This window comes from Lepeophtheirus salmonis, chromosome 14 (assembly GCF_016086655.4).
Source record: "Lepeophtheirus salmonis chromosome 14, UVic_Lsal_1.4, whole genome shotgun sequence".
NCBI lineage: Eukaryota > Metazoa > Arthropoda > Copepoda > Siphonostomatoida > Caligidae > Lepeophtheirus > Lepeophtheirus salmonis.
The window spans coordinates 28034238-28047609 of NC_052144.2; the positions used below are offsets into that span (position 1 = coordinate 28034238).

General features: G+C 32.1%; 1 protein-coding gene across 1 annotated transcript; it reads left to right on the forward strand.

The window, feature by feature from the left end:
* Positions 1 to 5470: 5470 nt before the first annotated feature.
* Positions 5471 to 6566, forward strand: LOC121129135 (uncharacterized). The gene is made up of 3 exons (XM_040724813.2): positions 5471 to 5670; positions 5728 to 5880; positions 5977 to 6566. The coding sequence occupies exons 2-3, from the start codon at positions 5806 to 5808 to the stop codon at positions 6388 to 6390; spliced, it is 489 nt and encodes a 162-aa protein (XP_040580747.1). The 5' UTR covers positions 5471 to 5670; positions 5728 to 5805; the 3' UTR covers positions 6391 to 6566.
* Positions 6567 to 13372: the final 6806 nt, after the last annotated feature.

Genomic DNA, 13372 nt, shown 5'->3' on the forward strand with positions numbered 1-13372 from the left:
ATACCCTTCTTAAAGTATCTTTGAATCCCGGATGATTATCTTTGTGGCTTGAATGAATAATTCGTCGGCGAAGTTCTGGAAAGGACACTACGACACGAAATAAGTCTTCGTTAAAACAACACACTTGAGACAAGGTTTAACTTTAAAATTTAACAATTTAGGGTAATGGAGTCTTTGATCTGCAATGACATCCTTAAGAAAATTGGGACTAATTTGATATTGTTGACATTTTTCGAAAGAATATCCACGGTGTGGTTTTAATTTTCCTGAAACATGTATCTCTGCTACTTATGCAAATGTACGGAATCGTCTTGGAGGGATTGCGGATGTCTATCGCCGACACTAAAGGGTTATGATCTGGGAATACTCTAAAATTTTGTCCGTATAATTCCACCAGAAAATGTTTAATGCTTTGCTTAATAGCAAGTAATTCTCTATCAAAAGTTGAATATTTCTTTTGTATTTCAGATAAGGCTTTAGACCAAAATGCTAGTGGTTTCCAGCGCCCATTCACTTTCTGTTCCAGAACAGCTCCCATTCCAGTATTAGACGCATCTGTTGTAAGGGCTAAAGATAAGGAGTTGTCCCGGAATGAAAGTTGAGTACTTGAGCATATACTGTATTTTATAGCTTGAAGTGCTCTTTCACATTCATCATTCCATATGAATTTAAATTTTTTCTTTGAAACTGGATATAACATCATTTTCTATTTTGACAAATATTTGATGAATTGTGAATAGAATTGAGTGTTGCCTAAAAATCTCTGTAACTCATCTTTCGATTTTGGAGATGAAATTCTTGCAAAACTTTTGATCTAAGAGGTTTAAACCCCTCCGGTGAAATAGAATGTCCAAGGAACTCAACAGAGTCCCTGAAAAACTCGCATTTTTCGAGAGAAATTACCAACCCGGAAGTTTTAGTTGCAATAAAACTACATATATGGACTGCCAATGTTTATCCCTTGTCCAAGAAGCAATCAATATATCATCAAGATGCACGAAGACATTTTTAATTCCCCTCAAAATAGAATCGGCGAGTCGTTGGAATGTCTGGGCAGTTTTTAAGGCAAAGCGTTATTCTCAAGTACTCATCAAACCCAAATGGGGTAATTATAGCTGTTTCACTGATGGAGTCTTCACTCAGGGGTATTTGATTGTAAGCTCTGTGCAAGTCCATTTTACTAAAATTTTATCCCTCTAAGGTTGGCCACGAAATCCCTTAAATTTGGAAGAAGAACAGATCTAGATCCTATGCTAAATACCTAGGCACTCGTATCTACAAGAAAATTAATTGTAATTATATTGTCTTTAATTAATAAGAAATTTGAGGGATTATTTAATGACTCGGTCCCATGCAACCAAGGATAATTCAGTTTTTTTGAATCAATGAAATAAAATGACAATCAGGACCAGAGCACACAGTTGCATTCTAACCAAATTTTGAATGATAATAACATATTTTTTTAAATTTTCAAGATGTTGAAGACTTTGAAAAAGCTCCACTAGGTATCTTCTTAATCAAAGGTGCGACAGTGGGAGAAGAAGATGGATCCTCGACAGTAGAAATGGAAGTGGTTGTAACTTCCTTCGCAGTCGTACACATATCTGCTAAATTCTTGTTCGTAAGTGTTGATTGTGCTCTCAAATATACCTGTTGTTCCTTTGGAGCATTCCTTATTAGTGCCTCTTTAATCAAACTTCCACGTCAATCCTTTAAGTATTCCTCATCCAGAAGACGTTCTATCTTATCTTTTACCTCCATGATCGAGAGCCTGGAAGTGTCAACCATCATGTCGACTACTCTTTTTATCCTTGCGGAAGATGATAGCCCATATCGGACTAATATGGATTTCTTCGCTCCCTCATAAGTGAGATTCTCCTCACTAATAGGAATAATATTGAAAACCTCACCCGGCAATGCTGACGCCATAAAACTATATTTAACTTTTGTTTGACAAATCCCTCTCGACGCAAAATCATGTTCAATTCTCCAGAACCAGTTTTCAACATCCGAATAACAGAACTTAGGAAGGTGGAGCTCCGCAACGGCCATTGCCAAATTCGCCTCTTCCGTTTTAATCGACCATGCTTGTTTTTGGGGAGACACAAGTGGTGAAGTTTGCTTTCGGGGCATTTTTCGAATAACGTCGTGGTCAACAATGTAAAGTATTTAAAGTTCAAATGTCTACTGATTATATTTTAGATAGATAAGAAGAAGAAAAAAAGAAGAAGTGATCAACTTGATCAAATCAAACTTCAACATTTATAAAAAAGAATACATTGTTAATTGTTCGATCAGAAATAAGAATATGATATAGATCAAGGAGCACTATATAAAGTGGAACAGGCTTCTGAAAATAAAATTTTACACCCTCTATACACGCTAACTTCTACATGTTAAACGGCTAAGAGATTAACTTTGTCTATTTGTTATGTTTTAGATTAAAAGTGCCTTCATTTGGTTCAAATATGTATACACACATCAATTTTTATTCGCTAGATGACTCAAAGTCCAAATCTGCCTGTTTTGCCCAACAGTCGATACAATACATTAGATTGAAAATACTTGCAAGCCCGACTACATTATGGTCTAATCTTGTATTTTTATAAACCTTAGATGACTCCTAAATTTAATCATTGTTACTTTTGAAAGACTTTTTCATAATAATTAGCAATATTTTTACAAAGATCCCTAAATTCAGTAAAATAATGTTGTTGTTTTTTTATTTATAAGCAATTGATAAATATGGAACAGAGCAAAAAAGATGCTGTTATTACTCTCTTCCACACGGGCAAAGAAGCAAATGATGATATTGCAAAGCTCTAAATTTCCACAATCGTATTATAAACAAATCTAAACAGTCCAACAATGCTACCAGGAAGAAGCATAATCATTGAAAAGATAAGAAACGTATCCTGCGATTCTTGGCTGGACTCAAACGGTCAGTAACAGTATACTCAAGTCCTCCACGGAGTAAGTTGACAAAAGATCGCCAGATTAACAAGGCAGCCACATACCGAGCTGTTTCTGATGATATTGGCCTTACTTCTTATCGCCTAAAGCATTGACATCTTCTCACTGATCCAATCAAGACCAAAAGAGGGATCCATCGGAAGAGACTTCTTTCTTCTATAAAATGTACTGGTGGTTATTATTAATCTTTTTTCTTTTCCGATGAAATTTTTGGATAGTTGATTTAACGGGAAAAAAATAATAGGTGGATCTGCCAAGATGTTAATTTAGTTCCTACAATCTTCAGAAGCAAAACTTCGAATACTGTTATGACATTAGGTGTCATCAGGAGTGAAGGGAGTGAAGATCATGTAATGAATCTTTATTTCTTAAGTGTTAGCCTCAGAACCAACCAAGATGTTTATATAGATGTTTTAGAAACGGATGTTGTGCCCTGGATGAAGACTGTAGCTTCTAGTATGCCTTTCACAGCTAGCACAAAAAGCCTGGAGAACAATTGAATGGTTGAACATTCCTTTTGGTCCTCTGAGGTATGACATCCAAGCTCACGAGATTTAAATCCATGTGATTATTATCTTCTGGGAAGGTTGGAAATCAGTACCTGTAGGACTAATCATGCCAATATTACCTCCCTAAAGCGATCCATTATCTCAGTAGTGAGGAATCCTGACACTGTAGAGATAGCCAGGGTATGTTTCTCTTCCAGTGGTCGTATGGAAGGAGTAATTGAACAAATTAGAGGACACATTAAATAAAAGTTGTTTTTATACATCTTCAGATTAATTTTAAGGGCGTCTGCACTAAAGATTTATAAAAAATTTAACAGTTTGTTAGAAGAAGTTTGGATTTTATATTTTTTTAAGTAACTAAATTTCGGACTTCTTTGGCAAATTCAGAATTACAATTTCCTTAACTTAGACCTTTCTCTAAAATCAAAAAAAAAAAAAATGAAAAAAATGCACACTCCTAATATATACATAAATATTGTTTGATCCAGTGGTTATTTTTTCCACAAAGACTGGAAAAAATATATTCATCAGTTAATGTTTTCAGTATGATGATTACGAGACGACAAACAGACACAATTATCGACACACTTTTCTTTTATAATAAAAATTTGAACTCTCTTAATTTAATATGACGTGCTGAGCTTGAACCACAAACTCTCGTTGCTACATTGTTATTTCTTAGATTATTTTGTTATTAAGCAACAACTCAAAAATGAGGCATCGGCAGACATTTAAACAAACTTTGATTTATTAACACATACATTCTGTCAAAAAGTACCGGGAATCGTTAATTTAAATTTTCTTCTATGTCAGCAGCACAGTCTTTCATTATGATTCCAAGTTTAAGCGCGATCTGTAGACCAGTTTGCTTGCAACAGCTGGATAAGTCAGTCTACCCCACTAGTACTCAACAATTTTTAGAATGAATGAAATTATTGAAAAAAGAATTTGCCTTAAATTTTGTTTTGCAAACAAAATTTATGTGCTGACGCGTTGAAAATGTTCGGAAAAGCTTTAGGTGAATCAGTTTTATCAAAAACTCGTGCATGTGAGTGGTAAAAAGCGTAAAATCACGTCTCAAAAGTGATTATAAAAAGAGACGTGATTGGAGATTTTTTTTTATTTTCTACTGTCCAGACGTTACAATTAAAGAAGGGATCTGTGTAAAGAAAAAACTAAGTAAAGGGATTAAAAAAGGAAAAACAGTTTTTGCGTGCACTTTTTCTTTTTTTATGTTAATTATTTGATAGATTGTTGTGGTGACAACTTTTCCCTCTGGTGTAAGTATTCTTCTCTATCTTTGGTGTAAATTGTTTTAATAATACATAATAAAATAAATACATAAATTATATTTTTCCTGCACTTAAGCTATTATAAATGTAGAAGGTTCTCCTTTTTATGGCAGTGATTTATTTTCACCTCACAAAATTATATAACAGGCTACTGATATTAGCAAGTGTCTTAATTCAGTAATACAATACGTTTCGCTCCAAACTTCTCCTCGTGCTCCTAAACAAATACAATCTCTAGTTATTATATATATAAACCTCGGCTTGAATTGCTGATTTTTATATCAATGCAATTCTTAACCTCTTAATTGTGAGGTCACCCTGTGTGTCACCTAAAGTCTTTGCTGACTCGGTCAAGTATCTTGCCGAGACTATATTTATCTTTATCTATGGGTAGTGTATATGCTCCTCAATGTATATGTGGAGTTTCTAATGGAAACCCCGGATTATCAGTCATATATCCTATCCATATGAATATTTTTTTAAAATGACTCTTTTCCATATAATCCTAATTCTTTAACAAGGAGGAAATGGAAACACTGTACATTTATTAGATGAAATAAACAAAATATATAAATCAATAAACGTTTGTATAAAAATCAGTGTCATCGATTTTAAATTTCATTATTGAAATAGGAAATCTTCCATAATAATTCCTAATATTTTATATAGTTAGAGACTATTTACCAACGTTGTTAATTAAATGTTAGCGTAGAGTATTGATGTTTGTTTTACTCTTTTGTCTAGGGCATTACCATAATACCATTTTGTATGTCAAAAATTGGATGGAGAGTACATAGTACGTGATGACATCTCACATCTAATCTCCCCTAATTATACATAACTAATTAATATTGATCTTCTAAAAAAAAACATTTAACGAAAAAAAGGATATTGATGTGAGATTTAATGACTATTATGATCGTACATAAATGCCATTCTTCGCTTCCCAATAGTATTATCGTTTTACTCCTCGACTTCATTCCATCCAAACAAAACGCAGGAAAAAAAGGGCTCGTATATAAATATTACACATGTTGCAAGATATGGCATCAGTTTACAAACACAGCTTCGACAATAACAAAGGAAGAACCAAGGGTAAAATGAAGGTAATTTTTAGAAAATAAAAAAATATTATATATAAAAGAATCCAGTGATCCCCGAGTCAATGTAGTTAAAATAATATTTGCAACATTTATTTATAGATATTGATCGTAATGTTCACTCTCATCTCCGTCATTTCTGCAGATGGAGGATATAAACACGGGCACGGGCATGCTAAATATGACTATGGATATAAAGTCAATGGAGGACACAAGGGAGGACACTTTGGTCATCATGAAAGTAAACACGGGCATGGAACACATGGGCAATACCATGTAAAACTCCCCGACGGTCGTTTACAAACCGTCACTTACCATGTGGATAAAGGATATAAAGGAGGTTTCGTAGCGGATGTGAAATATTCCGGAGGTCATGGACACAAACATCACGGAGGCCATCATAAAGGAGGTCATCATCATGGAGGAGATCATCATCATGGAGGGGATCATCATCATGGAGGTGGTCATCACGATAAACATCATGATCATCATCATGGAGGACATCATGGATATTAAGGGGGTGAGGATTGAAGCTTTGTTGATTTAATCAAACACAAATGACTCTCTCGTCTCATGACTCAAATTCTTAATCAAATTTGTTAAATTGTTTTTGTTATTTAATTTTAAATTGTTTTTGTTATCTAATTTTAAATAATTTTATTCTTGAAATATATGCATACATAGATACTCTATTGGATGTCTTTTGAAGTTTTTCCCCAACTGATCATAAGTTTAACAGTTTTAGAGTAACGCCATTACCTCAACAACAACATAATTTACACTGTATTTTGATATCAGCTATCGATGTTTTTTCTTTTCCCACTAAATCATTATCGCTGTTAGACCACTAACATGTGTTGTCAGCTATCGTTTTCATACATTTTTTTGTCTTTATGAGTCCTTTGAAAGTTGATTGGTTGAATTTCAATTAGTTTTTGTTGAGTTATGCACAATTTACAACTTGAATATATGGAAAAACTAAAGACAAATCCATATCCCTAAGATGGCGCGAATGTACTGAGCTTTAGTAATAAACCAATAAGTAAACAATCTACCAATAAACAATAACAACTTCTGTGATGTATTTCCTTTCAATCTCTTAGCCACAAGACGGTATCATTGGCCTTGTAAACAACGAATATACCCCGTCATTGAATAATGCGTCCAATATGGGGGGGGAGTATTGGTTAGCGACTACCAGCTGATTTTGGGCCTTTTTTACTTTTCATATTTGAGTAAAGGTTGCGAGATAATATAAAAGTAATAGCTAACTACCTTATTATCTTACAGTTTATATGTTTGTCCTCTAACAACTATGGCCCTGCTTCTTTTCTCCTAATCGGTCCTCTGAAGACTGATTGGTTGAATTCGAATAAAACCTTGATTACCCGTAAACAATTGCATCCCACAGTTGGGAAGATTGGGCTATCTGCGGCCAACTGATTTTAGTGTTTTTTCTCTATTTCTTTTTCTTTTTTAAAGAGGAGGAAATGTTGTACGATGTAATAAAAATAACACGATGCTATCTATTTTTTTATATTTTTAAGGTTGCTACATGAAAAGAAAATACATAGAGAACATTATTGTACCAGCAGAGGACGTTACAAATTATTATCAGTCTTCTATTTACATTTATTGAAGTGAATCGTTACTTTTTTCTTTATGTGATTTTGACTTTCAATATACTTTTATATTTTGACATTTACATCCCTGTAAAGTATAGAGAAATGTTATTTGTTTTTTTTAATGATAATCAAGATAAACACGCACACTCACGCATACCCTGTCATATATACAAGTGGTAATAGGGCACTAATATAATTGCTGCTATTAATAGTTATTTTAAGGCCAAATAATATAAATCTTTAAAAACTCTAAAATATTGATTTCAAAACATATTGAATATTGAACTTGATATTCAAAATATTGATTTCAATTTATGGCAAAGGTTACGGGGGCTTGTTTTTTTAAATTTTTTCGAGATAAAAGTTACAAAAATTAAAAGTTTTAGAAAAAGAAATTTAATAATTCATAGATATTCACAAAAATTTCACACATAAAAATTTTTATTAAAAAAAATTAATTAAAAATTAAATTTCAAATATTAAACTTTTTGGAATAAAATTTCAAAAATCCACAGCTGTTCACCCAAAATTTGATTTTTGTACAAAAATTTCAAATATTACATTTTTTTGAAATTATTTTTATAGATTTTTTTTTTTGAAATTTAGATATTTGGCGGGAGGGTGCTACAGCCCCTCCAGCCTACCTCTTGCGGACGAACCTGGACTATGTGATTCTTTTACAGTATCATTGTTTCTGAAATGTAAACAATTAAAAAAATATGTATTTACTTTTAAAAAATAAAGTTACATTGAAGTTTGTGAAAATTTATTAGCGGCATAATATTTAGTGTCTATAGGGAGTTTCACTCAGGGATTCATTCAAAAGTAGAACCGCCACTGACCATCCGTGAATCAACTTTTACAGAACATAAATTATTTCTTGATTTGGTACGAATTACACTTTGAATGCAAGGATTTCTTATTTTATTTCATTCCCGATTACCTACATTTAATTACTCAATAGGTATGTTTTTGGTCCCAATCAAGACCCAAACGTGATAATAGAACAAATAAACTGAGGGATTTGGATTTCCTACTATGAAAATGATAACTTTTAACAAACAACAATAAAGATCACAATTGCCTTTCTTCATTCCGACGCCCCGCTCATTTTATCCATTATTGTTGGAATAATAAATTTCAATAAATGGAAATGTAATTTGAGTTTTATAATACTATTTTTTTAATGAAATGAATCTTCCTAAAAATTTATCTTAGAAATTGAGGGGAATTTTTAATTCAATTCCCCTTAACAAATGTAAAGTCTAAAAGCTAATTGAATATGCATAAGTACAAAGTAGGGATGTGTAAATTACAAAGTTTTCAAGTGCCGAAGAGTCCCTTCTTAAGGATAGGTCCGAGTCCTTCACGAAACACGTTCAAAAAAAGAAATAAATTGATATATATATTTTTTTTTTTTGCAAGTGTCAAGTTATAATATGGTGATTTAATCAGGTTTTTGTTTAAGGGTGTCTTAGACAATTTTGAAAAAATTTTATAATTATTTTATAAATGCCTAATTTGACAGTTCTTAAAAAATTTTAGCAAACATTCTTTGGGATGGAAAAAATTTGAAGAAATAACTTTTTTTTGTATAGAAGACAAATTGAAAAAATAAAATAAAACTTTTTAGACAAGAAAAAATTCCCCTCTCCCGTAAAATTAGAGGACCAATGCACCTTGGCCTGTATAGTTCCATTGCTATTATGTATACTCCATACCTCCCCCCTCCATAGTTATGGGGATATGGGATTTTTTTTTTTTCAATTTGTCTTCTTTACAAGAAAAAGGAGGGGGGCTTAGGAAAACATTTTTAAACATGGTTATATAATTTCTGTAATACATAGGCTTATATTATATAAATTAGCAGAGGGTGCCCGGTTGCTAGTCTGAATCGAGGAAAATAGAAACAAAAAATGAAGGTGGAAGAAAAGAGACAAAAAATAAAAGGAAAAAGGTGTTTTATTTCGGTCAAAAATAAGGCCTCTTAATGATCTCGGAGAACTAAAAAAAGTTATAGGAATATACTTGGTTTTTTATACATCTATTTGTTAAAATTCACACTGATCTGTTCGACCATTTTGTATTCGATATGTGATTATACCAAAAACATACTTATAAATATATATATGATAAAAATGGGGAAGGTGGCGGCTTTAGAAACTCTTAAAAAGGGACTAGCAATGCTACACGTAAGACAATTGGTTAAAACGTGATGCATAGGCATTTTGTAAATGACACATCATAAATCCAATTAGAGTTTACTGAAATAAAATGAAAATCCCTTTTTGTTTAAAGGGATTAACGTCTTTCAAATGTTAATTTCCAAAAGTATTTATGTTTTTATAATATATTTATTATACTTAGGTATAAAGTGATGATAAAACATTCTTTGTTTCCATGGAATGTCCTCTTTCACTAAGTCATAGATCATGCATGACGTTTGTACATACTAATTATTACATATTAATATAGTTTCTCTGTGTTCTGACCCTGGAATGTATTTTCTGTTGTGGGGGTCAAATCATATTATGGAAAAGTCATTGTTGTTTGACTTTTATGACAATATGGACAAAAAGGTTTTTTTTATAAATAGAAAATTTAGAAGAAACAAAAACTTTTTTTCTAAATTTTAAGTTTGAACGAATAATATATATATATATTTTTTTTAAATACCTTTACTTAATAAGTAATAATAAATATATGTCAGAATTACCTTAAATTTTCTTGAGAAGTTGCATTTGAAGAAATATAAACAACTTAATTTAAAATTTCTTTAATGAATTAAGGCTTTTATACATAAAATTTGTTTAATCCAATTTAAAAACATTAGCATCTCTAATACAAAATATGCGTAAAATTAATCAAATAAAGCAACTAGACAAACATTATTTTCATTTCAATTCCAGGTAACATAGAACTAAATAAATTTCAAGCAAGCACTCAAATCACTCAAATATAAATATGTAATGGCTAACAGTAAGAACTAAATTGTATTTAGCGTAACAGCTAGCTCATTTCTTCAAGGTTTTATACTTCTTTCTAATATACCATTAGAATCTTTGTTATATTGGGAAAAAACGTCTTTTACCAAAAGTTATCGACATTTTAAATATAATTCCTTCTATAAAATTTTTGCTATAAATTTAGAACGAGCTTTTTAGTTTTCTTGTTTTGAACTGGAACATCCATGATAATTACATGGAAGAGGACAGCAGTCCCAAAAAATGATGGTAGACTGGGATTCTATTGGTTCAGGAGATTAATGGAAAAGAGGTCAGTGTTGGGGTCGGGTCTTTGAAGAAGATTATATTCTACACAACAATATCAAAGCCTTATATAAGATCTTCTCTAAAAGTATAACAATATATTATACAGCATCAAGAAAAAATTAAATATAATACAAAATAATATAATCAGATTTATTGTTAATATTATTATTGCAAGTAATTTGATAAATTATCTTTAAGGAAATAGCAATTATAGAGCTTTTAAATAGTTTGCCAAAACAGGGATTAACAAAATATAAATCTATATTCATATAGACAATTTTATCTGTATGTATGAATCTTAAAACCAAAGGAATGCATTTTTGATTTAAAACATACCAATGTAGATCTTGCAGTGGTTTAGGATGTAGCATCGAATGCATACATGTATGCCATAATGCTGTCCATAGTGCCGCCTCAAATATATTATAAACAAATTTTGATCTAAAAAAAACAACAATTTAGTTGTATTAATAAATATCGCAGGTGTGTGCATGTAGGGTTAAACGGTTATACAGGATGCAATGTATATACAGGGTGAGGACTCAATAATTAGAATCCTCTTCAAGGCTATCTAGCCTCTGTTCTAGAAGTTTGACACTTTTGTACATGGCGCCATTCGAAAGAAACGAAAAAAAGATACAATTTGATCTCCTCCACGCACAAGTCCACAAGTGTTTTCTTGGTTGAATCAAGATCTCAGGTCAAGGGAACCTTGAAGACCAAACATCCAGCTCAAGTCATGGTCCTCGGCGTCGCGCCGTCTGACAGCAACAAGATACCTCCCAACTTTTTCAAGGCCAACAAGAAAGTCAACACGGACGTCTACTACAAGGTCCTCATGTACGATTTATAGCCGTGGTTGAAGAGCATGTTCCCCACGGAAAACTATGTGTTTACCCAAGACGGCGCTTCAGAACACATGTCCAAAAAGGTGAAGCATTTCTGCAGGAAGTACATGACAGCCTTTTGGGGGCAAGAATTCTGGTCTTCGTCCTCACCCATCGTGAAACTCCTGGACTTTGCTGTTTGGTCGAGATCAAGACGAACAAGACTTCTCTCCTGAATGTCGATTCCTTGATGGCCGTGATCACGGAGGAGTGGAAAAACTTGTGCACGGATTTCATCAAGACCAGTTGTGCTTCTACTTGTCCCTGTATTAAAACCATTATTCAGAATGGAGGGGGACATCAATTCTGAATATAGGTCATACAAATAGTTTTTGTTTATTTTTATGTCAACCATACTGTCTCCTTATTCCTTTCTAGTCTCTTCAGTTCATGTAACCTTTTTGAGAGTATTGTGAGAAAATTTCCCCGCTATACAAATTCATCTAAAGGATTTTCAACACCAGCATAAAATAGTATTTATATTATTTGGATCATTATCACAATCCTTACCCAAAAACTTACTATTTCTGCACATCTCTCAAAATATATAACTATGAAATGACCTTAAATCCAGTAAACTAATAAAAGTAAATACTGAACTGTTATAATGATAGTTTTTGATTGGTAACAGTAATTGAGTATTTAGCTCGTATGTTAAAAACACCACCAACTTGAAAATATACATATATTCCTATGTGATGAAGAATTTTGCATTGCTTACTGAAGATAAGAGATTTACCATGATCATTACAATAGCAGAAAAATTGTCAAACTTCATTCGACCTAACAGGTGATTGTACTTCCATACATATTTTTATGATAACATACGAAATAAAAAAATGCTAATTTAATATCGAAAACAATATAAATAATGTTTTAATATGTAGGGTATAAAAGGAAATCATTAAGTTAAAAGATAAATGTAATTTAGATTAAGTTAAGAAATTGATTGATTTAAGATCGTGAAACATTATTATGATTCGGATAAATTTATAAATCCATGTTTAAAAATCATACTGGTCCTTTCTCATGTTTTTAGTTACAGGAAAGGAAAACACAAAGGCTGGTTCTCTCTTTTTCTTTCCTTTCTTGTAGTTATGGTATTCCTTGATTCAGCCATGCAACCTGTCAACTTCTGCTAGTAACACACGGAACACAATCATTTTTATATGCTCCCTAGACCCTGAGTAACATTTATGAAACTAATCGAGAGCATTTTGGTCATTTATGTCAAAAAAATAAAGGGAAAACTAACATGGTATCCCTGACAATTTGAATAATTTTATGAAGAGAGCAGTTTAGGTGTCATGACGTTTCAATAGATAAACTACAAGCAGCTGTGACGATGGTGGAGGTGGAGAAGGAAATATAGTGGAAAAACGAATTTTATTCCTCAGGAATTACATAATAATGCCAAAAGCTTAGGATAAGAAAAAAATACTCATGAGTTTGGCAACTCCAAAAAACAGACGATCTAAAAAATACACCTGATTTTCATCACCCTTTTCAGTTATTCATTGGGATCAGTGGCGAATTGGAACAATTTTTACTAAGGAGGCCATGTACAAATTTCTACAACCTTCTGTTATTTGAGTTTTTTTAATTTTTCTCTTTCTTACGGAAGTTTTGGATCTTGTTATTGTTTTAGAAAATGAATTTTAAATTGTTTTTTACCTTTATTTTATTTTCACAGATAAAATATAGGCCCTTATAG